The sequence below is a fragment of the Herpailurus yagouaroundi genome, unplaced genomic scaffold (genome assembly GCF_014898765.1).
Source record: "Herpailurus yagouaroundi ecotype Mexico unplaced genomic scaffold, PumYag 77, whole genome shotgun sequence".
Classification (NCBI taxonomy): Eukaryota; Metazoa; Chordata; class Mammalia; order Carnivora; family Felidae; genus Herpailurus; species Herpailurus yagouaroundi.
The window spans coordinates 58,584,943-58,611,609 of NW_024412388.1; the positions used below are offsets into that span (position 1 = coordinate 58,584,943).

Genomic DNA, 26,667 nt, shown 5'->3' on the forward strand with positions numbered 1-26,667 from the left:
TAACAAGTGCAATTTTTAATAAACAAATTTGAATAAAACATACCAAAATGCTTATGTGACTATAAATTATCTGAAGTGTCAATTTGCTTCTTCAGCACAATATCTGGAGAAAACATACATAACAGGTATATAACAAATGCAAGGTAAATAAGTATCTGTCTGTAGCATTCAAACACTTTCATATGCTCATATCTGTCATGTAAATATCTCATGATATCTCATACATATTGATAACAATCTGAAAGAAGCTAAGTGTGATAATCGTTTTGAACATAATACATAATTTTAGGTAATAACTTTTGGAGATAATTTAATGAGAAGAGATAATATAAATTTGGAGATAATATAAATTATGAGAAGACTTTTTAAAAAAGGAGTATGTTTTTGAAAAGTATAACAATGTGTAGGCCAGTAAAAGGGACAAGTTAGTAAAAGTTTATCAGAAAAGAGTAGTAATCATTTTTCTGCAATTACTTGGTCAAAAAAAAAAACAATACTTATATTGATTTTATCTACTCTTCATATAATATTGACTTTAAAAAATCCTAACAGGCCACTGGTCTTCTTCTATATATCACTTATTCATTGAATCCTGAGTTACTGAACAGAGACATGTTGCATGAAAAGACAAATAAAGGACAACCATGGTCAACAATAAGAAAACAACCCAATTAAAAAATGAACAGGGGTGCCTGGGTGGCTCTGTCAGTTAAGGGTCCGACTCGTGGTTTCAGCTCAGGTCTTCTTGAGATCTCACAGCTCATGAGTTCGAGCCCTGCATCGAGCTCTGTGCCGATGGTGTGGAGACTGCTTGGGATTCTCTCTCCCTCTCTCTGCCCTCCCCCACTCACTCTGTCTCTGCCTCTCTCAAAATAAATAAACTTAAAAAAAAATGAACAAAAGATCTGAACAGGCATCTCACCAAAGAAGATATACAGACGGCAACCAAGCTTATGAAAAGATGTTGCACATCATATCTAAAACATTGAGATAGGACTACACACTCATTGGAATGGCTAAACTCCAAAAACCTGATAATACCCAAAGTGGCAAGGATATGGAGCAACAGGAACTTTCATTCATTGCTGGAAGGAATGCAAAATGGTACATGCATTCTGGAAGACAGTCTGGCAATTTCCTACAAAGCTAAGCACAGTCTTACTATGTGATCTAGAAATGGCGCTCCTAGGTTAACACCCAATTAGTTGAAAATTTAGGTCCACACAAAAACCTGAACACAAATTACAGCTTCATTCAAAACTGCCAATAACTGGAAGCAACAAAGTTGTCCTTCAAAAAGTAAATGGATAAAATGGTACATACATCTATACCATAGAATATTATTTAGAAATAACAAATGAGTTATCAAGGCACAAAAAGACATGGAGGAATCTTAAAGGCATATTGCTTAGTGAAAAAAGCCAATCTGAAAAAGCTACATATGACTTCAATTATATGACATTTTGGGAAAGGCAAAACTACAGGAACAGGAAGACTGGTGACTGCCAGGCCTCAGGGGAAGCAGATAAGGAATGAATAAGTAGAGCTCGGAGGATTTTTAGGGCAGTAAAACTGTTCATTATGATACCGTAATGGTGGATACATGACATTAGGCATTTGTCAAAGATAAATCCTTTTAAAAGGATATCTTGATGATGACACTGATTTAGAGGGTGAGATTTAAAGAAATCCAGGAAAGCACTTAGAAAGTTATTACAATGTTAATAGTAATAACAGTAATACTCATTTTTACTGTGTACTTTTTAGTACCAGATACTTTGTGTGTATTATCTCATTTAAACCTTAGTAGGTCCTATTATCACAAACACATTATAAATGAGACAATAAGGCACAGTAAGATTAAGCATCTCAAAGTTACATGAGCAAAGATATGGAGATAAAGAGCATGGCCCCATAAGGGACTTTACATAGTTCAGAATTACAGTGGTTTGGGTGGCAAAGATTGAATGGCAAGAGAAGTTGAAGGCTACAGTTAAACACCTTCTACATTATGGTAACAAGGATTTCTTTTTGATAATAAACTACAAATACCATGTGCTTCTCCCATTTATATTTTTCTCCCCTATGAAATACTATACATCCACTTATTCAACATAATTTATGGAGTACCTAATATGTGCCAGTAATTTTGTTAGGTTCTGTTTATACAATGATAACCTAAACGGCCCTGATCATGTCATCATGGAGTTCAGAGCCAAAATTCATTTGCTCCCTTAAACGTACTAGACAAAAACATCTGGGTCCAATCAAAAAGTACATTCCAGTATACCACTTAGTATTTGCAAATATTCATTCATTTACTTATTCCTTCCACAAATATTTATTTAATAAGAATCTATCACGTACCAAGTACTATTTTGGGTTGGTAGTAATAACAACAGCGAATAAAACAAAGCTCCCTGACTTCTTGAAAATAACATTCTATTGAGAAGGCAGGGAAGACTATAAATACATAATAAATTCTGATAATGACAAATGTCATTAAAAAATCGAACAAGAAAACAGTGTTAGCAATGGTGTTTGTAGATAGAGTAGTTAGGAAGGGCCTCTGAGAGGTGTGACCTCTGAGCAGAGTCCTACAGGAAGCAAGTAACCCCTAGTCAGGTATCAAGGAAACTGTTCCAGCCTCTGGGAAAAGCAAATGTGTATGTATATCTGTAGTTTTAAAATATTTATGTTCCCACTGATAAAAAGCTTTTGCAGATAGAGCAGAGATTTTACGTCATATACCCTTTCATTCGTTCAGCAAGTATTTGCTTTATCTGCTCTATACATGGCACAATAAAAAAGCAATCATTAGATGAAAAATGGAAGGTTTCAATCTCGGATCGCCTAAAATCTGAATAAAAGAGAAAAACACTATGGGAAGAATGCTATATTCTCTCTCCCCACTTCCCAGTCCCTCCTTTACACAACAGACAGTAAAAAGAGCATTTGGCTATTATTCATGGTGTCCAAATCTGTGCTTGTTGATCTTTACTAGGTTTTTCAGGATGGTTCCAAATTCACTTTGTGTGGCATCTATCTTGATCCTCAATTTAGGAAATATGCTGACTATTCCTTGAGAGAAAGTAGGAACCGAACCATACTGACCGAACCAGTGTAACTGTGATGAGTGCCTGAATTAGAGCCTGGGAGTCCTAGCTAGGAGACTGTGGCAGTGGCCAAAAGCAGGCCAAGGAAAGGGTGCCAGACAGGGGCAAGTGCTTTCTAACAGCACAATCGGGTGGTACCTCTGGATCTTACCTTCACTAAGATTCCGACCCGACAGGTTTAACTGGCCGCTCTTCCTCGCTGCCTTTAAAAGCCCCTGGGGTACCGAGGCACCGCAGTCTCTCCTCTCAGCTCTGAAACCCACTCTGGGATCCCGCTCGGCCACTCCCTTCAGGCGCGACATGTTCAAACCCTCAAGTCCAGAGGCAGAGCCCCGCGCGTGACGCTTAAAGGTGGCGCCCGCGTGTCACCCCGCCCCTGTCAAGAGCGCGCGCTCCGCGCGCTGTGCTCGTGGCCTTGAGCTGGGCCTTAGCTCTCGCCGGCGCGGCCCCGATGTCGTCACCGCCAGCGCCTGTGCTGGAGGGTAGAGGAGCCTTTCCCGTTGCCGGTGCCGGCCTTGTGTCTTGGAATTACTTTGCTCAAGTAAGTGCGCTTAACGGACTGAAGAGGGACTTTGGGCTTTATTGTTTGTACTGTTACTGCGACTCCAACCTGCTCTTCTGGGCTCCCGCCTTGGCCAGGGTGTCGGGGAAGGATAACCTTCTCTCCTCGCCTGGCCTGAACGTGGGCCTTGACCAAAACTTGAGACCTGGGCGCGGTCTGCAGCCTCTCTGGACCCTAGCCTGTGTTTGTCGTTTGTAGTGGTGGCGCCGGACATCCGTCTGGCGTAGAAGATAAAACAGATTTCTGTTCTTCGCGCATATACCGCGATTCCTAGAATTCGTGCAGCTTCCCTGTTGTTGTATTTAGTTTATAGCCCAGCATAGGAGGTAGCGTGAAATGGAAGGGCTGGCATCAGACAAGGAAAAAGAAAGATCAATGATAAATGTTCTCTCTACTGGACAGTTTACGGAGATAAGCGGAGGCGCAAACTTTAGTGTATTGAAAACAGCTTGGACTTTGAGGCGCAGGAGATGTGAGTTCGAATGGAGCTGCTTCTGTAGCTTACCAGCTGGGTAACTAACTGTAGGCAGTCTGACCGTTTTTAAAGTTTACTCCTTTTTCATGAATTTAGGGATAATTCCTCTCTCATTCGTTTTTTTTTAAATAATTAAGTGAAGATAGAACTTTAAATATTGAGCGTTTGGTGAGGAAAGGGACTCCAGGATAGAAGATAAAAATTTTATTCAATAAGTCGGTTTTCCTGGATAGTTTTTCCCTGAAATGTACACCTGTATTGATTGATTCAACAAATAATAAGGAAGTCATCATCTTCAGTCCTGTGCTGGGTGCTAGACTTTTCTTTTGGCTGAAGTGAATTTGTTCTGAAAAGCATGCACATAACCGGGAAATCTCCAAACCCTCCATCAACTCGGCTGCGAACCAGGAGAATTTTGAAAAGTGCGATGACGGCCCACTGACAAATTCTGCAGCCAGAGTCCAGGTTCTTGCTACCTGTAAAATTCAGCTTTTAACCCCCTCTCGCTCTGTATTCTTCTTAGTTCTTTGGAGTCCTTTACACTGAAAGTGAGTAACAGCTAGGTACCAGTAGTTACACTACCAACGAAGGAGAGTGGGTATTAATGCAAGGATCGTAATGAGCCTCCTCCGCAGCCCAAGTTTATCTTGACAGTAATGATGATTGTCACCTTACTAAGTGCCAGTCACAGTGCTAATAATATCTCCTTTGCTCTTATTTAGCACAATAACTATTTTTGCAGGTGAAGAAATTGAGGCTAAAAGGGATTAAGAAACTTGCTGGAGGTCACAAGTTTCTGTAAGTGGTATGGTCAAGAACGTGAACCTAGTTCTCTCTCCAAAATCTTTCTGGTTTATCATTATGACTTGCCTAGTGGCTTTTATTTCATCATTTTCAACACCTTTATCCTAGAACCATTTTAAGGGACACTTCAGTTATGTTTTAAAGGAGGCTTTTTATATTAGAGAAAACACTTTTTCTCTTTCATAGGATTTAACAGCCTTTGGAGGGTGAATTACTCAAGTATAAAAGTTTACAGTAACCACCTCTCCCCTACCATAGATTCTTTTTTTCAATATTTTTTAAAAGAATGGGCAAGGTATAATATTTTCATTTATTGTGCTTCTATGTGAAGTTAAATATTTCATTATTGACATATAATTATAATAAACATTGCTGCACTTTGTATAAGAAGAGCGTAATTCTGCTTAATGGCAAAGTAATTCTGAAAACTCCCAAGTGACCATATACTTGTGGTAAACTTCAATAGATATAAACTGACAGAGGTAAACATTATACTAATATGTATCTATAGTAAACTGTATATTGTACTGTGTACCAAGTGCAGATTAAGTAAGTGAGGGTGAAAATTATTACCTCACACAGAAAAGTTACATATTTTATCTCAAATTGATAGAAACTGAAAGCTTATCAACTTGAATTGAGCTCCTTTATGAGAGAGTATAGTTTTATATACATACATATATGTATGTGTTTATATTCATGGGACTTAGCAATTTATAGCAGTTGTATTACTTTTGGAAGAATGCATTACAAACAAAAAAGCCAATCCTTTTTCAACTTGAGCATTTCAGCAAAAGCATTTACTTTAAAAAAAAACTGTATTTTTAAAATAATATGAAATGGATGTCTCCTGTGCAGGGGCAGGCATCTACTGAATAATTACCTTTTGAAACAGAATTTGCCAGGCTGCACTTATTATATTCATCTTAATAAGGTAATGGAAAGTTTCTCTCTTCTATTTTGTTTGCCAGATGAAAAAAAAAAAAGAAAGAAAGAAAGAAAGAAAGTGATTATCTTCTTTGCCAAATGAAAAAAGAAAGTGAAGAAACAAAAAATATAGGAGCCTAAGAATTACATCAGCCAGAGATGCCTAAGTGGTTCATTTGGTTAAGCGTCTGACTCCTGATTTCGGCTCAGGTCATGATTTCATGTTCTGTGGGATTGAGCCCAGCATGTGGCTCTGTACTGAGCGTAGAGCCTCCTTAGGATTCTCTCTCCTTTTCCCCTGCCCCTCCCCTGCTTGTGCACACATGCACAGTTGCTCTCTCTCTTCTCTCTCTCCCTCTCAAAATAAATGGATAAACTTTATTAAAAAAGTACACCAGCCAAAAATGCTGTTATGTTTCGTAACAGAAAGTAAACTATTATCAAAGTAAGATAGAGTGGCATGTCTCTACCATTAAAATTTAATAAGACATTTTCAGACATATCCATATTACTCTTAAAGAACATTGCTACGTTAGATTTTTTCTTTTTTTTTACCTATATCTATGTCTCTATACCTATTATCTCTATTATCTATCTATCATCTATTATCTACGTACATATGTATGTATGTATGTATCTATCCATCTGTTTATCTAATCCATCAAACTAGAGATAAAGAGAAAGCTGAAAACTAATGCAGGCAAGGTTTCTATGTTTAAATCTTGAAGAGAATTCCTTTTTCTTCGCAAAATCTGTCTTTGCTTTTAAGGCCTTCAACCAACTGGATGAAGCCCAAACGCATTGCAGAAGGTAAAGTGCTTCACTCAAAATCTACTGATTTGAATGTTAATTACAACTTAAAAAAATATTTTTACAGCAACATCTAGAGTATTATTTTATCAAACAACTGAGCACTATAGCCAAGCCAAGTTGACCCATAAATTAACCATTATAGGAGACACTGAATTTTTAATCAGGAGAGAGACAAGGTAAGTTTTTTCTTCCAGAAGTTAACTTTGGTGATGAACCCAGGGAAGAAAGAGCATGTATGAAGACGGGAGGTATCTCCCTAGGAAGATGATGCATGAATACAGATGAGAGATGACACTGGATTGTTCCTGTTTTGATCAAGAGGACTATCTAGGAGTTTGAAGGATGTAAAGGAGGCAAGATTAACAAGAGTGGGTGAGGATTACATATTTGATGTAGAAGGTAACAAAAGGAAGGCATCAAGAATAACCACTATCCTTCCATAGTTAATTTGATTTTAAAATGGAAGCGTTTCTACTTTTTCTTTTTTTTCTTTACATTTTTTTTGAATATATGAAATTTATTATCAAAATGGTTTCCATACAATGCCCAGTGCTCATCCCAACAGGTGCCCTCCTCAATACCCATCACCCACCCTCCACTCCCTCCCACCCCCCCCATCAGCCCTCAGTTTGTTCTCAGTTTTTAAGAGTCTCTTATGCTTTGGCTCTCTCCCACTCTAACCTGTTTTTTTTTTTTTCCTTCCCCTCCCCCATGGGTTCCTGTTAAGTTTCTCAGGATCCACCTAAGAGTGAACACATATGGTATCTGTCTTTCTCTGTATGGCTTATTTCACTTAGCACAACACTCTCCAGTTCCATCCACGTTCCTACAAAGGGCCATATTTCACTCTTTCTCATTGCCACGTAGTACTCCATTGTGTATATAAACCACAATTTCTTTATCCATTCATCAGTTGATGGACATTTAGGCTCTTTCCGTAATTTGGCTATTGTTGAGAGTGCTGCTATAAACATTGGGGTACAAGTGCCCTTATGCATCAGTACTCCTGTATCCCTTGGGTAAATTCCTAGCAGTGCTATTGCTGGGTCATAGGGTAGGTCTATTTTTAATTTTTTGAGGAAACTCCACACTGTTTTCCAGAGTGGCTGCACCAGTTTGCATTCCCACTAACAGTGCAAGAGGGTTCCTGTTTGTCCTCATCCTCCAGCATCTATAGTCTCCTGATTTGTTCATTTTGGCCACTCTGACTTGTTAGATTTTTTTCAAAGCTGAAAGGTACAATAGGTAAGATGGATTTACTGAGGCAAAAGAGAAACAGTAGTAAAGGAAAATGGCATTAATTTCTGCAAAATTTTTAAGCACATTTGTTTAAAAAATATTACCAACTAAGAGCAATGTGAATTTGCTTTTCAGACATTTCTAGGAAGGATGTGTGTGTGTGTGTGTGTGTGTGTGTGTGTGTGTGTGTGTAAATTAAGAGATTTAGATGTAGCCTACTTTGAATTAGTATTGTTTATCTTTCAGAATATTGCCTAATCAGTGAGAACTGCTATCTTATTGTAAAGTTATTGAGAGAGCATTTCGCTTTTTAACACTGTTGTTATTGATTGGAATTGTTGAACCTAACATATATTGCTTATTAAATGTTTTCTTAAGTTGAATTTTTTACATTTTAATATACTCACTACTCAAATTTTTTCTATGTTTGTCCCTTCCTCTGTCAGTAAGTTATTTTATTTTATGTTTTTAAAGTCTTTATTTATTTATTTTGAGAAAGAGAGAGAGAGAGAGAGGCAGAGAGGGGGGAGAGAGAGAATCCTAAGCAGGCTCCACACTGTAAGCACTGAGCCCGATGTGGGGCTCAATCTCACTAGCCATGAGATCTTGACCTGAGCCCAAATCAAGAGTCAGACACTTAACCTACTGAGCAACCCAGGTGCCCCGTCAGTAAGTTATTTTAAATGATCAAAATTGAGAGCAAATTATATAGGACAGGGGCTCTCCATGTTTTAAATATTCAACTTTTCAGATGTTTGTTACCCACGTCTTTCAGTTTTCTTTAAAAATTTCATTTTGCAGTTTCACGTTTGTTTTCCATTTATGCCTATAACTACCAACTTTTAAACATTCTATACTATTTCATTGAAGACAGTACATATTTTGCATTTTTATTCATAGTTTTAAATCTGGATTTGAATTGTATTTTGTTGTAATAACAACAAAATTTTTGGTATTTTTTTCTGATGGAGAGAGTGCATTTTATTTTAGGAAATTCATTTGTATGTTCCCTGTGCTTTTTCACTTTTGAATCATAAAGCAGTGAGCTTGTTTTAGGTAGTTTAATATTTGATTCAAGTGTTGGGTCTTATATTTCTCTCTACTTTCAATACAAGAGAATTTTGGTCCACCAGCTTTAGGAAACTATCATTTTCATCTTTTATTTATTTTTTTTTAATTTTTTTTAATGTTTATTTATTTTTGAGACAGAGAGAGACACAGCATGAACGGGGGAGGGGCAGAGAGAGAGGGAGACACAGAATCGGAAGCAGGCTCCAGGCTCTGAGCCATCAGCCCAGAGCCCGACGCGGGGCTCGAACTCACGGACCACGAGATCGTGACCTGAGCCGAAGTCGGACACTCAACCGACTGAGCCACCCAGGCGCCCCTCATTTTCATCTTTCAAAAAGGCTTTTACATGCTGGTGTTTTTTCCTGTGAAGAAAAGTAGAGGAACTAATTAAAAAATACATTTTTTAAAATCCTTATTACTATTAGTTTTATTTTTTGGTTTATTTCCTTTCTATTGAAAAAAAGCTGAATGGGTGCTTATAAAGCAGTCTTCTTCTGTCATTAAATAAAAGGCACTATGGTATTGTTTATTGTTTTTTCTAAAATCAGCTGAGATTGTTTCCCATTATTCCCAGTGATTCCTACTCCTAACCTTTAATAGCTATTTTCTTGCTCATTTTTCCAAGATTAATGTTTCTCTGACTGAAAATATTAATTTTATAGGGTTTAGGAATTTGTCTGCTTTAAAGTAGTAAAGTAATACAGAGAGAAAATTAGGGCACCAAATCCTAGAGTGTGCTTTGTAATATCATTCTATCTTTATATTAATACATACAAAAGCACTAGTAAATAAATCTGTTTAAACATGGTTGGTTTTCTTTCCCAATGTTTATTTTGGAAAGAGAGAGACAGAGTGTGGCAGGGGAGGGGTAGAGAGAGACGGAGACACAGAATATGAAGCAGCCTCTAAGCTCTGAGCGGTCAGCCCAGAGCCTGACCTGGGGCTTAAATCCACGAACCATGAGATCATGACCAGAGCCGAAGTCGGACGCTTAACCAACTGAGCCACCCAGGCCCAACCCCTAAAAATTGGTTTTAGTAAAAATCCACTGTTTTAAAATTTGACTTTATATCACCCCTGCTGACAGTTTTGTTCCGTTGAATTCAGCTTGCAGCTTCATTTGCTCAATACTTTAAGAAAAAAAAAAGGAGTAAAATTACATGATTATACATGGCGTATATTGTTCTATATGAACAGTTTTTATAAGGTTTTAATAAGACAAGATATATGGTCACTGAGACTTTTTTCTTAGTGTCAACTTAAGTTGATAAGAAAGAAATATAAGGATGATTTGATAGTTTGTTGATAATCACAATCAATAGATTTTTATTTAAAATTTGATACTCAGATTTCAAGACAGAATATTTATACTCACAACTGAAATTAAGGTAAACACTAGTTTAACTTTAAGAACCTTTAAGACTGTCCACAATTTTTTCCCCATCGGTTTTTTTTCCCCATCATTTAAAATATCACAGTTACGTATACTTCAATAATTTGAAAGGTACCATCATTGGGATGTTAAAATACTAGTGAACATTTCAATACCTGGTCCTGGGGTGCCTAGGTGACTCAGCCAGTTAAGCATCTGACTCTTGATTTCGGCTCAGGTCACAATCTCATGGATCACAAGATCGAGCCCTGTGTTGGGATGTGTGCTAACAGCACAGAGCCTAATTGGGTTTCTCTCTTTCCCTCTCTCTCTGTCCCTCTCCCACTTGAGCTCTTTCTCTCTCTCAAAATAAGTAAATAAACTTTTTGAAAAAATAAATACATACCTATGTACATATATACATATCTGGTCCCTATGAGGCAAATCTGTGAACCCAGCTTTGTTCTTCATCATTCTGGAGATACATGTTTTGCCCTCATTACTGAATTTACGTAGTTAATACGGCTTTGATTATTTTCCATTTTAGAGAGACTGACCTTTTTTGTTTTTAATTCATTTCCAAGAAAGTTACTTTTCCACCATCTCTTCTATCCAAAATAATTATTTGATCAACATCTCTGTGTTTTTAGACCTTAATGTGAGCTAATTGCAGTTCATAGTTACAGTTTCAAGTGACTGGAATGGCATTTGGGAAAAAGCATTATGGTCTTTAGCTTATCGTTTGTCAGGAATTCAGATGGTCTCATGTACTTAGTAATATTTTCCTTTTTTTTTTTCCTGTGCTTTGGTCATTTGATGGTCTGTTGCTCTAACCCATGTCATAGTACTTTTAAGATTAATCAAGCATATATGCAATTGCTTATGTCTTTTAAAAATAAGAATACTAATACTCTTGCTCTAAAAATGTAGAAAAGTAATTGAAGCCTTCCTAGAAAGATTTTTCCATGAAACATTTGCATTTTACCAAAAAAGGGATGCTTTGTTTAGCCATTATCAATTATTTGTGCATGCTGTTTGTATTAGGATCAAAATGAGTATGAAAATTTGAAATCTGTTGGTGTCATTTTTCTGTTGTAGCAACCTCTTAAAGAAGAAAGGACACCTAGTAATTAGTTTCACATGTTTACTACCAAAATATTTTCACGTTTGACAATAATGCTCTGAGGGAAGACATTGAAAAGATAAGGTGAACACACTTTCCTGTAATGATAGATACCATTCATTGAGTGCCTATGTTCTGGACACTATGCTAGGTGATTCATATTCATATTATTTTTAATCTTAAAAACTCTGGTACTTTTGTCCTCATTTTTCACATAAGGGAATTAGAGCTCACATGGCTAATTTTAGGCAGCCCCTATTATAAAGGTTGAGAACATGCACAGAGGAGTGGAATGGGGGACTTGGACTTTTTAACATTTAAGTAGTTTTAGTATTTAACATTTGGCATTTATTACTTTATAATTTTTAAATAGGCCAAAAACAAAACCTGTGTTAAAATGTGAGGTCTTGGGGCAGCTGGGTGGCTCAGTCGGTTTAGCATCTGACTTTGGCTCAGATCATGATCTCACAGTTCATGGGTTGAAGCCCCACATCGGGCTCTGTGCTGACAGTGTGGAGCCTGCTTGGGATTCTCTCTCTCTCCCTGTCTCTTGCCCCTCCCCCATCAGTGCTCTTTCTTTGTCTCAAAAACAAACAAACAGGGGCGCCTGGGTGGCGCAGTCGGTTAAGCGTCCGACTTCAGCCAGGTCACGATCTCGCGTGTCCCTGAGTTCGAGCCCCGCGTCAGGCTCTGGGCTGATGGCTCAGAGCCTGGAGCCTGTTTCCGATTCTGTGTCTCCCTCTCTCTCTGCCCCTCCCCCGTTCATGCTCTGTCTCTCTCTGTCCCAAAAATAAATTAAAAAACGTTGAAAAAAAATTAAAAAACAAACAAACAAACAAACTTAAAGTGAGATCTTAAACTCTTCTGTATATATTAGCTTTTCTGATTAATATCTTTCATGTGAATGATGTATAAGGCACAGTACTAGCCTAAAATATAGTGATAGTGTAAATAAAATGGAACCCAGTTGAGGTAACTATTCATTTTTGAAAATGGAAGATTTTTAATTTGTAGAGTAAGGATAATAATAGAAGTTAATATTTTCTTTTCTAAGCATTTGTATTAGTATTTTCATCCTCATAACAACCCACTCTTATCCTTATTTTTCAGATGAGGAATGTGAAGCATAAAGTAGTGAGTCAAAGGTCACAATTCCCTTCATTGGTGGTAGAGCCCCTTTAGTTTAACTCTAGGTCTGCATTCATAATCACCTTAAGTGTTGCCAGGGCTAAAAGGCGTTATAAAAGCGTTCCAATATAGGTCCTCTTTTTACTGAGTTGAACACACTTTCTTTTTTTCCCAGTTTTATCAGACCTTCGAAATAATTTTCCTTCATAAACAGAAAATTTTATACCATAGGAAAAAAATAAGTGCTCAAATGGTGCAGATGCCTAATTCCTTGATTAAGGATAACTTTAATATTAAAATGCTTGAAACTGCTTACTTAGAATAAAGATACGTGTAACTCTACTGAATTTTTTTAACGATTGTGAAGCAGCCCCTCAAATGGCCTTTTCTCAGTTGAAACTCCAAAAGAACCTTCTATAACATAGAGGATAGTATTGAGTTGTATCTGGAGCTTCTCCATCCAGGTATTTATGTTGACCCTCTTCAATCCAAAAAGCCAAACAAATCTGTAGAAGTAACTTGTGATTTTCCAAGTAATACATATGCATTATGCTGTGAATACTGTGCATATGTATATATAGGCAACAGCATTTTAATGCTCCAACTACTACTTTTTTCCTCTATGTTAATATTCAAGGTATTAACAGACCCTGTGCTGTCCAATTGAAAAACATAGATATTCCTGCTACTGGTAGACAGTACAAATTAATACAAAACTGGTATTTGGAAATAAATTTAAGTAGACTTTTTTTCTGTCCTAGTATGTGTGTCCATTCATCCATCTATCTGTTGGTCACATAATGCTAACTATCCTTTAGCTTCTCCTCTTCATTTAGATGGAGAAGAAGAAAGGGGAGCGTGAGATTTACAATTTTGATATTAAAATAGATATTAATATTTATAGAATTATCTAATTTATAGAATTAGAAATATAATTCTCTAATTGTAAATTAGAAATTCAAATTAAGGGGCATCTGGCTGGCTCAGTTGGTGGAGTGTGCAGCTCTTGGTCTCAGGGTTGTGAGTTTGAGCCCCACGTTGGGTGTAGATTTTATTTTTAAAAAAACCTCGGGGCGCCTGGGTGGCGCAGTCGGTTAAGCGTCGACTTCAGCCAGGTCACGATCTCGCGGTCCTTGAGTTCGAGCCCCACGTCAGGCTCTGGGCTGATGGCTCAGAGCCTGGAGCCTGTTTCCGATTCTGTGTCTCCCTCTCTCTCTGCCCCTTCCCCATTCATGCTCTGTCTCTCTCTGTCCCAAAAATAAAATAAACGTTGAAAAAAAAAAAAAAAAAAAACCTTAAAAAACTTTTCTTTAGGGGCGCCTGGGTGGCGCAGTCGGTTAAGCGTCCGACTTCAGCCAGGTCACGATCTTGCGGTCCGGGAGTTCGAGCCCCGCATCAGGCTCTGGGCGGATGGCTCGGAGCCTGGAGCCTGTTTCTGATTCTGTGTCTCCCTCTCTCTCTGCCCCTCCCCCATTCATGCTCTGTCTCTCTCTGTCCCAAAAATAAATAAAAACGTTGAAAAAAAAATTAAAAAAAAAACCTTTCTTTAATGAAATTCAAATTAAGATAGATCTGCAGATAAGTTTTTTTAAAGTTGAGGATCTGTAAGTAGCAGTTTATTTCCTATTTTTTCTTACTACATTCTATAGCCATAGAGAAAAAAATGTATAGCCAAATACTTGGAAAGTTTATCTCAACCAGATTTCCTTGTAAATCTAACAAGTATATTCCTGTCTTCATTCAGTAAGCCTTTGCGGAGTGGATTATGTGAGTGAGGCATTTGTGAAGTTTCTAGCACATAAATGATACTTCCTAAATTTTGTCAAATACTGACTTTGTTCTAGTATATTGTTGGGCATCAGGAAACACAAAGACAAATACATTGTCTTCCCTGTCCTCAAAAAGTGTTATTTGCTAGAGAGAAATTGCTGCTTAACTAATTTGATTAAAACTCTGTTGCTTTTGCAGATTCGCAAAATTGTGTCAATTTGGAGGCCTTTTCTATTAGTGTGCACAAGCGAATCTTAACAATAACAGGTGACTTGCTTGACTTATCCAACTGGGAACATGGTATCCAGTGGGTAGAGTGATAATACATACCTGTGCCTATTCTATCTTTTAATTGAAGAAATTCCAGCTGAAATTATGAGATTTGTTTTTTGCATTGGAAATATCTTTATAAGTATTCTCTTCCTAGTCTTATTCAGATATAATTGGCACACAGCACTGTGTAAGTTTAAGGTGTACAGCATAATGATTTGATCTAAATGTATTGTGAATTATCACAATAAGTTTTGCTAATACCCATCATCTCATATAGATAATAGAAAGGAAAAAATGTATTTTTTAAATAGTCATTTTGTTTTACATCTCTAGTGCTTATTTATCTTATAACTGGAAATTTGTACCTGTTGACCACTTTCTTCCAATTCCCCCTACCCTCACCCCTACATCTAGTAACCACAGATCTGATCTCTTTTTCTATGAGTTTGGGCGGTAGAGGGGAGAGGTTAGATTTCACATATAAGTGAGATTGTACCATATTTGTCTTTGTCTGACTTATTTCAGGGACCATAATGCTCTAAAGTCCACCCATGTTGTCAGAAATGAACGGATTTCCTTGTTTTTTATGGCTGAATGATAATACAATTGTGTATATATATACACATACATATACATACCACAACTTCTTTATTCATTCGTCAGTGGACACTTCGGTTTTTTCTATGTCTTGGATATTACAAATAATGCTGCAGTGAACATGGGGTTTATATATCTCTTCAACATAGTGTTTTTGTTTCCTTCAGATACAGTCTCAGAAGTGAGATTGTTGGATTATATGTAGTTCTATTTTTAATATTTGAGGGACCTCTATACTGTTTTCCTTACTAGCTGTACCAATTTGCAGTACCACCAACAGTGCTCAAAGGTTCCCTTTTCTCCACACCCTCCCCAGCATTTGTTGTCTCTTCTCTTTTTGATGCTAGCCATTCTGATAGGTGTGAGGTGATATTATAGTTTTGATTTACAATTCCCTAATCGATTATTAGTGACACTGAGCATCACTTTATATAACTGTTAGACAAATGTCTATTTAGGTCCTTTGCCCATTTTTAAATTGGATTTATTTATTTATTTATTTATTTATTTATTCATTCATTTATTTATTTTTGCTCTTGAGTTGTAGGAGTTCCTTGTATATTTTGGATACTAACCCCTTATCAGATCTATGGGTTTGCAAAAATATTTTTCCCATTCTGTACTTTCATTCATTTTGTTGATGGTTTCCTTTGCTATGCAGAAGCTTCTTAGCTCGATGTAATCCCACTCATTTGTTCTTGATTTTGTTGTTTGTGCTTTTGGTGTCCAAAAAATTATTGCCAAGTCCCATGTCAAGGAGCTTTTTCCCTGTTGTTGTTGGGTGGGTGGGTGTGTGTGTGGTGTTTTTTTTGGGGGGGGGGGGGGGGGGGGTTTTTTTGTTTTTTTTGTTGTTTTTTTTTTTTGCCTAGAAGTTGTATAGTTTCAGGTTTTTAATCCATTTGAGTTAATTTTTGTGAGTGGTGTAAGATAGAGATCTAGTTTCATTCTTTTAAACACGAGATCTTTGTAGAAGCTTTAAATTGGAAAGTACTAAAGCTTGTTCATTATGACTAAGAAGCTTGGTATTATTTCTGAAGATTTGTGTAAAGTATTACTTTCTAATATTCTTTTACAGAATATCAACATATTCCTGCCAATATCTTAGCAGTGTGATAATGGCTGTTCCCCACCTGTAAGTAATAGGACTTCATTATGGGGAACCTATAAGTTATTTTCTATATTCCAAAAGCCTTTCAGAAATCATGCACTATAACATGCATATATAGGCCAAAACCAATTATATGACTATATAAGCCATAATATGACTGGTATATAGGCCAAAATGACAGATTACTTTTTGCTTTGGATTAGAAATAGCATTAAATCTTGGTTACACTGGTAATATTTCTCATTCAGATATAGCTGGAAGCCTTCCCAATCTACTCCCAAAGATCAGCTGTGACCCTTCCCTTTACATATTTCTTTCACTTCACTTTCCACATGGTACTGACAGGATCTCCTTATAAGTCTCTCTGAAATATAAACAGTGATCTTCCAACTTTTCTTGAAAGCTTCAAACTTATTCTTGCCCTCAGGATCTTTTTAATTTGCTATTTCTCATGTTTGGATTGCTCTTCCCCCAGAAATTCAAAAGGCTTGCTTCCTTCTTTTATTAAAGTCTCAGCTCGATAACACTTTCTCCCCTATCTTTTATCCTGGTTTATTTTCATCATGGCATATTATTCACATACATCTTTGTGTTTATTCATTGAAAGTTTGTCAGACTAAAGTTATATGAGATCAGGGACATTGACTATCTTTTCTCTACTGTATTCCTAGTGTCTGGGAAAATCCTGGAACATAACAGGTGCATAATACTTGAAGGAATTTGTAAGTTTTTAACAACATTTATGATATGGACGTTAAAGTAAATTAAGATGACCATTATACCCATCTTCAGATTCTATATTATAGTTATGTTTAATCAGGAGCCTAAACAAATCTGAAGTGATTTAAAACTACTATAGATTCAGGTCACCTGGGTGGCTCAGTCAGTTAAGTGTCTGACTTCGGCTCAGGTCAGGATCTTGCTGTTTGTGAGTTCAAGCCCCATGTCGAATTCTATGCTGCCAGCTCGGAGCCTGCTTCAGATTCTGTGTCTCTCTCAACAATAAATAAACATAAAAAAATAGATATAAAAATAGATATACTTGTTATTTACTTTGATATATTTATTTGCTTTTAGTTATTTCTATGGGCATCATATAACAATAACTCAAGGTAGTTAATTATTTAATCTACTTGTTACACCTACAAAGATTGTCATGATTATGGTTCAGGTCCTGATTGAAGTGGATTCTTAGAAGTGAAGTGAAATTTCTTCAAATCACGCTTTATAAATGACAGGGTGGTATTCTGACCACTCTTCTGGCTCTAGATCTAGTGTTTTTTCTACGTATCAGATGACTTGAAAATACTCAAAAATCCTCTTTATTATAATAAGATTGTTTTTTGCCACATTGTTTCTCCATTTGGAAGCACCATCTATTGGCATATTCAGTGAGTCATTATACATAAACTGGCTTCTGATGGTTTAACCACAAAACTCTCTTTGGTTTGAATGTATAATTTTAATTATGAAATATGTCAGATATATGTAGAGTAACATAAAAGATTTCTATGTATCCAACAATAAAGAATTAAAACATGCTAACATTAAAGAAAAAAAAAAAAAGGCAGGTATGAACCCTGCCTTTGTGTTGTTCTTTTATCATAGAACAATGTAGCAGGATTGGCACATGATAGGTACTTCTAGTAAGTGTTGAACTTTTCATATGACAAAACAAAGCAAAAAACAATTTGGTAATCAGTTTGATGTCCTTTATTCCAGGGAAGACAATCCATGGATTCGGGGATTACGGTGCCTCACAAACTGTTAAACACCCTTCCCAAAAGATTTTGGACAAGAGCGTGTTCTAGAGAAGATTAGGAGAAGCAGCACAGAAATAGGACATGATTGGCCAGGAGGTTGAGGGATTTTCTTATAAAGCTAGCAGGCCCTGTTTTCTAGATAAGATAAGTTAACTAAAAGCTGAGTTAGAGGATTGTGATTGGTATAAGTTAGGTTTCTTGAGGTAGGTGTTTCCCGTAGGTGCAGGCTGACTTAGGTTTAGATTTATGACTTGGGCCAGGCCACTAGGGCAGCCTCAGTTTTGTGTGTCCTGATACAAATTAACTTTAACAAATTAAGAGTCTGTAATTGGCAGTTACATGTGTTAGCTTCAAAGTGAGAAAATAAATTATCAGACATTTTTTATATTCACAAGTACACACCAATGAATGACATGCCATTAGTTGTAATTTGTAATTTTACTGAGACTTACATGCAACCAACCTACCCCTTGTTTTTATAAGAACTAGTAGAAGAGACTTAGTGTGTAAACCTAGCTAATTGCCTCTACATCCAAATCTCAATAACTTTGTGTTCTAATCTCTCACAAATCACACTCTTGACTTCTTTATTGCATAGATGTATTAATGAACAAAAATATCCTGTAAGACCTCAGGTTTTAGCTTCAGGTGTTAGCCTCCAAAAATATTTAGGGGCAAGTAAAATACTTAACAATCGTCTTAGAGTGAATGGCTCTGTCATTAAGGCATATTTATTCATGTATTTAATACATTTATTGGACGTTCACTATGTGACAGACATTTCCCTGAGTCTTAAACTGACTCAGAAACCTCAAAGGCTTTGGGAGGAGATACATGTCAACATAACAAATACAGTATATGTATCCTCTGTTGTCGAGCAGAGAAGAGGAAGCCCTAAGTCAGCTTGCAGAAGTTGTGTGAGGGAAGGAAGGCCCCACAGAGGATGGCAGATAAAATGAGGGAAGGCATTAATAATTTGTATAAAGGCACAGTGAAATGAAAGATTTTGTCAGGTTTGGGGAACTGCACGTGTTTGGATAAAATGGGTGAGTAGTTCAGATGAGGTTGAAAAATTAGACAATTTTTCATCGTCAAAGCTTCAAAATTATTTTAAGCAAGATAATATGTATGTAAATCAAGTTTTTCTGTAGAAATTTCAGATCATATACTTGAATATATTTAGGTACTATAAAGTGTGATTTTAAAAAGTCAACTTGTGAAATAAAATGTGTGTGTTAAGCACTAAAGTAAAACACTGAAATCTCTTTTCAAGGTTTTAGTGGCAACGCAAATTGGTTAAAAAGTTAATGTTTCCAAAATGTATGTAAAGGTTTATAACTGTATAGTGATGGGGGGGAAAATTTGGTAACTAGCGAGGAAATTTCCGTAGTAACTGGACAGATCTGTAGCTCTTCTGTGTGAAGAAATAAATATCGTGGTCATTTCTAATGAGAATAGTTGCTAAGGTGTGCAGTTTTTTGCAGAGGAGTGAATGGTTATTTTTTAAAGTTAATGCCTTCCGCTTCTTAAAAAGAAAAAAAAAAGGTGGGGATAGCGAAGAGGGACGACGACCTCCATTAGACCGCAGTGCCTCGCATTTTTCTGGCTGCGGACGAGGCTTGCTGGGCCTGCGCGAGGCGGGGTCGACGGTGACGCGCCCTTGCGCCGCAAGGCATTGTGGGGAGCTCGGGCCCGCGAGTGAGGTGGTTGGAAAGCGAGGTGGGGGCGGCCGTTTGTTTTCTCGTGGTCTCGAACTCGCGCGCTCTCGCCCCCCCCCCCCACCCCCGACAAGCGGCGGGGTGGAGGAACGGCGGCGGTGGCAGCGGCGGCTGTAACAGCGGACACACGTCTGTCTCCTCTCCGGCGAACCGGTTCCTCTTCCCCCTCCCTCTCACTGTTTGTTGTGTGTTTGATGTGTTAAAGCAGGAGCGAGAACGCGAGCAGCGCCATGAGCAACACTACCGTCGTCCCCAGTACTGCGGGCCCGGGCCCCAGCGGCGGGCCCGGTGGCGGCGGCGGTGGCGGCGGAGGCGGCGGCACCGAGGTAATCCAGGTGACTAATGTCTCCCCGAGCGCTAGCTCTGAGCAGATGCGGACTCTCTTCGGTTTCCTAGGCAAGATCGACGAACTGCGCCTCTTCCCGCCAGAGTGAGTATCGTCCACCATCACCGTTTTTACTAACTCCTCCCCGTTCGGGGCCTAACTACACCATTTCCTAGGCCCTTGTCGACGCTCCCTTGGACCAGGTTGCTTTAGTTGAGGCAGGCTGTTGATTTACTTGCGAAAGAAACTGCGTATTAGGCTTAACGCAAAGAAGCGAAGACAGTGTTTTGGGGATTCAAGAGGCACAGCCTTTTAAAATCTCAGGATTTGGGGTTTTTTCTTAAATTGTGCCAACGTGGTCGTTCTTTGAGCATTGAGAGAGAGGAAGGCAAACTAAATTTTATGAATTTTGTATATAGTTTGTTTTTTTTTAAGTCAGATGTTTGAGTTCTTTGAAAAGTAACAAAATTACTCATTCCTATGTTAATTTGATAATGAAGTTTGTTGTCAGTTCACTTAACTGTTATGTATTGCCGTTAACTGATTCTGGCGCAGTGAATATATTTGAGTTAATATTCCTTGACAATTCAGTGAGCCTTAATACTTAATTTTTTTAATGACAAAAATGGGTTATAGCCGAAACGTAAGGTTTTCTTTTGTGTAAAAAACGTACACCTTTATGTTTCACAATTGTTCTTGAGAGGAATTTAATAGAATGTTAAATTTTTGAATTTCGATTGATGGCTTTTTGTTTTTATTCTGTTGTCTCATTGCAAAAATATTAAATGAGTGGGTTAATTGCAAAGAAACACTAAAGCTATGAAGTAAGCTACGTGATAAATACTAGAACCAACATTTGAAATAAAATGATGTGCTCTTTGTGAAGAGTAAAAATTCAAATATTACTGTCTAATGAACGCAGGGTACCCGCTGTACATTGAGAGTTTTATGATGTCACTTAAGTACTAAACAGGAAATTGGAGTCCTCAAGGAATCCACTGTTGTGGCTGTAATAAATCATTAAGTACTTTTTACTCTAAAATAACAGGTTGATTATACTGCGGTATTAAGTATTTCGCATATTTCATCACTTTCTGCTTAAAATATTTTCAAATGATTTCTTAGTGTTTTCAGATTGGTGTGTTTAATTTTCGGGAAATATTCATGCAGAGAGATGCTTGATTTTCACGGAGTGTAGAATTCGGGGAGCATTTTGTTATTTTGAATGGAAACTTGACTGCCTTTGGTAATGGAGGGCAAATAGCTTTCATAATATGAGCATACAAAAATATTTTATTCCGTTTTCCCACGACATACCATTTATCAAGTTGTTAGTGAAATTAATAAACAGTAAAAGGGCAGAAAATGAGAATGACCGATATGATTTTTGTAATCATGTTATTTCTTGAAGTATTTGACATACTGGATTGATTATGAAATAATTATTTCCAGTCTGACAAGTTATTAAGAATATCATTACAGTTGCTGACTTTAGAATGTTTTGTTAGTTTTGAAAATGCTGTTCTTATGATGCGTTTATAAACAGATGACAGAGGTGTTGGCTGTTTACTGGTTCCTCTTTTACCTAATGAATGATCAACATCTTAGAATCATGATGGACCAGAGTCTGACTTTTTTGCTTTATTATCAAAGGAGTAGTTCCATCAGAAACAGAATAACTGATGTGCATCAGATAACATGATCTGGAGTGCTGTGCATTAAGAACTCTTTTCCCTGTTTTGGGAAGAGAGCAGATAAATATTGACACATTTTTTCTCTTTGATCCCTTCATATGTATTTCTACATATAATTTTCTCATCTGAAACTGTAAGGTTCCAATATAGTAGATGCTAATATTACCCTAGTTGCCTTCGTGATTTGAATAGTATGGATGTAGATTCCTACTTATGTTGATTTAATGTTGTTAATGTAAGTCTCAGTTGCTAATCTGACCTGCATAATTTGGAAATACTTTATGGACAGTTTCTGTAAGCTTACTACAGTTTTCTGCGGTAGCTTGCCAGGGATAATGTGGTATGGAATCATATAGAACTCCAGAAAGGTTCATCATTCCAAAATATTCAAAAACTCTACTTTTTTACTTAGAGAATAATATTGAATGGGTCAGAATATATAAAATCTGTTGTAAACACATTTGCCACTTTTTAAAGGAGGTATATGTATTTTCTATTTTCCTCAAAAGGCATTTATATTCACCTTGAACTCTTTTCACCTAGAGGTATACCTATGACATGCTTATTTCCTTTTGTTACTCAAATGTCACCTAATCAGAGAAACTTTCCCTGATCACCCTGTATAGAAATAAAACACTGCTGCTTCCTGCTTTCTCTGTTCAACTTAACTGCTTTGTTTTTCTCTAAAGCCCTAATTACCAACTGACAGGTTAGGTTTAGCTTCCTCCCTCTTTTAGAATATGTGGCCTCTTGTGTCACCAGCATCACCTGGGGAGCATGACAGCCCTAACCCACCACTGCTGACATGCTGATTTATAAATGCCTATTGGCAGGGGCTAGGGAGATTCTAGGACCTGGGATTATGCCAAACATTTCAGTGACAATCTCAAGAAGGTTTCTCCCTTTGTTTCATTATTGAATCCCCCTCTTGGTTCTTTTAAGAAAATCACCGGCCTATAATTTTACCCAGTGATAATAATGTTTCATAAAAAAATAATATTCTAACCCTTTCTTTGGTATGACAGCCATACAGCTATTTGAGAAGCTTCTGTTGGTGTTCTCTCACTCTCTTTTAAAGGAAAATAGTTAATTTGATTCTGTTTGTTCCTAAATTGCATTTTGGAAACTCAACATTGTCTGAATGTCTAGTATATGCTAGATGCTTTCCTATTTTATCTGAGCCTGTTTTACGAAGAGTGAACTGAAATTCACATAGTTTGTTTTGCACTCCCAAACTACTCTACCAGTGTCAGAACTAGCATTTCAACCCCAGTGTTGTGATTGTCCTTCACTGCTTTGCTTGATAAGGATTTCCATTATTTAGCCAAGCAACTTATGAGTGGAATCATTCTTTTACAGTTAGTAGGTATTCTTTAAATGTGTGGTTTTAGTGTATTTCAGAATGGAGAATATAACCAGAGAGTTCATTGGGTTAATGATCCCAGGGAAGCATGTGTCAAAGTTACACATTAAGTTGAAGGTTCACGTCAGTAACTTAAATAACCAAAAATAGATTATTTTTCTATAGTTACCAAAAGACTTTATTTTCAATGAAGGCATAGCCAAGTAGACCCAGCTCCATAACTATAGCAGACTCTGGTGTAGTATATATTTGATATTTCAAGTCGCTGAAAGTTAATTCACTATTCACAAACTCACGTGGAACTCATTTGCTTATCCCAACTGGAAAACAAAAATAAAATTAGTTTTCTTTCACAGCAAAAAAAAAAATCATCATACATTAAATTTCTGAGGAAAAGTTTACAAACCTTGTAACAAAAAATATATTAGAAAAAATTAAAAGTATGGTACATGTCATGAATTTGAGTGTTATTGCACAGGGGCTATGCTAATCTTCTATCATTCCAATTTTAGTATATGTGCTGTGGAAGTGAGCACCAAAAATAAGTATATCAGGGGTATATATCAAACAGAATAGTTTGGTAACGTTATCTTTAAAAACTTTTTTTTTTAATTGAATGCAACATTTTACTGTATTTCTTTATAACTGAATAAGGACACAAAAAGAGGGCATATTAGGGCAAGAGAGTCATATTTGCAGGTGAATGTTAACATTGTCACTGACCTGTTGTTTTGGGAGCCTAAGAGATGCCTTTGTTTATGATTGTATGCTCAGAATTTTCCACCCAGAAATGGTTTGGTTAACAGTATTAAAGTGGGAGTTGAAAAAGTATTATCGGTGGCCTAAACTAGTTATCATACTTTAGTTGGCATGTATATTAACAGTGGATCTTATGAATCAAAGCCCTCCTACAAAAGGGATTCTTAGATTCATTAGGCTTGATGAAAAACAGAAATCTCAATTTTCTTTGTGCATCCCAAAAGATTTGGAAACAGCCCTTAGAGGACACTTTAAAAAACAGTGGAAAAATACTACCACTCTGTACCTAAAGGCAAAAGCATCATACAGGGCTCAGTTTTTCCTATCTTGCTTCTCAGTTCTTTTCAGCAGCCCTGCTTCATCTATATTAATTCTTACACGATTATATTTTTGGAAGTGGTACTTGCACAAAATTCTAAGGTATGAAAATTAATTTCAGGGGCGCCTAGGTGGCTCAGTCAGTTAAGCGTTGGCTCACGTCATCTTGTGAGTTTGAGCTCTGCGTCGGGCTCTGCTGGCAGCTCAGACCCTGGAGCCCACTTCAGATTCTGTGTCTGGCTCTCTGCCCCTCCCCTGCTCGTGCAACACGCATGCTCTCTCTCTTTTTGTCTCAAACATAAAACGAATTTAAAAAAATTAATTTCAGGCATCAGTCTGAAACTAACATGCTATCTTATTAGTATGTGTCTTTTATTAATAAATTCTAAGTGAACATAGAAAAGTGTACCCGTGGGTCCAAATAGTAATGGTTTTTAAAAAGATCTTTTGAAGTGGGGGGGAGATGAATTATTTGCCCTTCTGTGTTGTCTTACTGTGACTTACGACTCTCTTTTCCATAGTATTTAATTATTCATGTTTTTAGCTTCCCACCACTTACAGGTTTGATATAGCTAAATAATAGCTGCAAGCAATAGCTGTAATATTGCAATGACATGAATGGATAGAAAAAATACGAAGCATTTTAATTGCTGAATTAATGGAAATACACTGTGAACACGTAGGCAGTATTTCCTAATTTTCTTATAAAAAGAACTGTTCACTGGGTTGATGTCTTTTAACAGCTTATTATATAGTCATTTTCTCCTTTAGTCAGATGACAGTGTCAGAGAAATAGTAGAGATCACTTTTCCAGCAATTTAAGTGTCTACTTCCCAAGCCATCGTGGTAGGTGTTAAGAATGAAATGATAGCATAATTTAAAGAACTTTTTAATTTTGTGCTAAAAAGGTGGATATGTAAGAAATACAAAGTGATACACTTTCTAAAAGTGATGCTATTTCTACAGTTGTTGAAAGGACATTCTTTCCACTACTATGGGTGCAGCATTGTTAAATTATAGACCAGTAGTGCTTCACATTAAAAAGATGAAACACTGTGTCCACATTAAAAACACTGTATCCTTTCAAAAACATTTGGCATTAAGCTTATGTAATAAGATAGCTTAAATTCCCTTTGGATGTACCTTATCAGCTGTGCTTTGAACCTGAATTTGGGTATGTGCTTAATATATGGGCAATGCCTTTCAGGAAACATTAAAAGTTCTAATGGGTTTGAGTTCTTGAGCTATTATATCTTCATGTTAGTGCTTAAATTATGAGGAAAATCCTTGCCACAACAAATGCTTATCTGAAATACCTAGTGTAGCCAAATCTGATGTAATTACATTTTTATGTACACACGAAAATCTAATTTACTAGAAAAGTTAGCAGCAAGCCCCATTCTAGTAGCATTCCAATCTATTTTAGGATTTACCTTTTCATTATTGAGTCTTAAAATGCCATTGGCTGTTATAATAAAGCAGTCGTGCTTTACTCTGGGTGCATGTTAAAATCGTCATGGAGAATTAAAGAAGGAGGAGGCATTCAGTACTTCAAAGATCTTGATTTAATTTGTGTAGAGTGGGGAACCTGGGTTGTTTTGTTTTGTTGTGTTTTACCCCACTGGTGATTACTACTGCTTTAGGGCATTGGTTCTCAAATAACTTTTGGTGTGGGGTTAAGAGAAAAATCCTCCTCTAATCTTTGTTACCCTGCCATAAGTTGCACTTCTCTTGTTACACCTATAAAAACAATTAACTGAGGGAATTTTTGAATATTTGTGTAATACTTGGGGTTGGAGTACTGTAGAAGTGTATACATTTTTTGTGTGTTTTTCTGAAGGTGGTCTGAGTAAGGCAGCCTTAATTATTTATAATGGCTAGGAGTTTTAACATGCTGTAGGTGAAAGATGACAGCTTTTAGTAGTCAGGTCAAGAAACTGCTTGATTGTCAAAAAGATGTACCTTCTTGCAATATTCTTTTATCCCTGAAGTGGAAATTTTTTGTGTTTTTTACTCTGAAAAGTTACCAATAATGAAAATTTTTCTAAACCAAAAGTAATTATTTTTACCTGTAATTAAAAAGTGGGTGGTATGGTATTAATGGAAAAGAATGTTGACAGTTTTGTGGTCTGCTCAGACTCTTGAGATTATAGTTACAAACTGTTTTTTAACTTGACACATTGTAAATTTAAATAGTGATTGTTTTTCTCTACATGCAATTTGCTAGGAGCTCAGTGGGCGGTACCTTATTTGAAACGTCATTTTCTTTTGAAGTGATTAAATAAAGTAATACATACGGTGGTATGTATTTTTATCTGCCTATTTTACTTTTGGAATGTTTGTGAGTCA

General features: G+C 36.8%; 2 protein-coding genes and 1 pseudogene across 10 annotated transcripts in view; 1 reads left to right on the top strand and 2 right to left on the bottom strand.

Annotated features, from left to right (window-relative positions):
* The window catches only part of LRRC40 (leucine rich repeat containing 40), a 44,375-nt gene extending 40,905 nt beyond the window's left edge, over positions 1-3,470 (bottom strand). For 2 of the 3 annotated variants that reach the window (XM_040470613.1, XM_040470612.1), the window contains exon 1: positions 3,268-3,467. In XM_040470613.1, coding sequence (XP_040326547.1) covers positions 3,268-3,418 — 151 coding nt within the window. In that variant the 5' untranslated portion in view covers positions 3,419-3,467. Of the gene's footprint in view, positions 1-3,267 lie in introns of all 3 variants that reach the window. The other variant, XM_040470614.1, reaches the window with a different exon arrangement.
* A 64-nt stretch (positions 3,471-3,534) lies between these two features.
* Positions 3,535-26,667, top strand: part of SRSF11 (serine and arginine rich splicing factor 11) — a 44,941-nt gene continuing 21,808 nt past the window's right edge. For 2 of the 7 annotated variants that reach the window (XM_040470615.1, XM_040470620.1), the window contains exon 1: positions 19,877-20,289. In XM_040470615.1, coding sequence (XP_040326549.1) covers positions 20,090-20,289 — 200 coding nt within the window. In that variant the 5' untranslated portion in view covers positions 19,877-20,089. The other 5 variants (XM_040470616.1, XM_040470617.1, XM_040470622.1 and 2 more) reach the window with 5 other exon arrangements.
* Positions 23,678-23,777, bottom strand: LOC121027875 (uncharacterized; annotated as a pseudogene).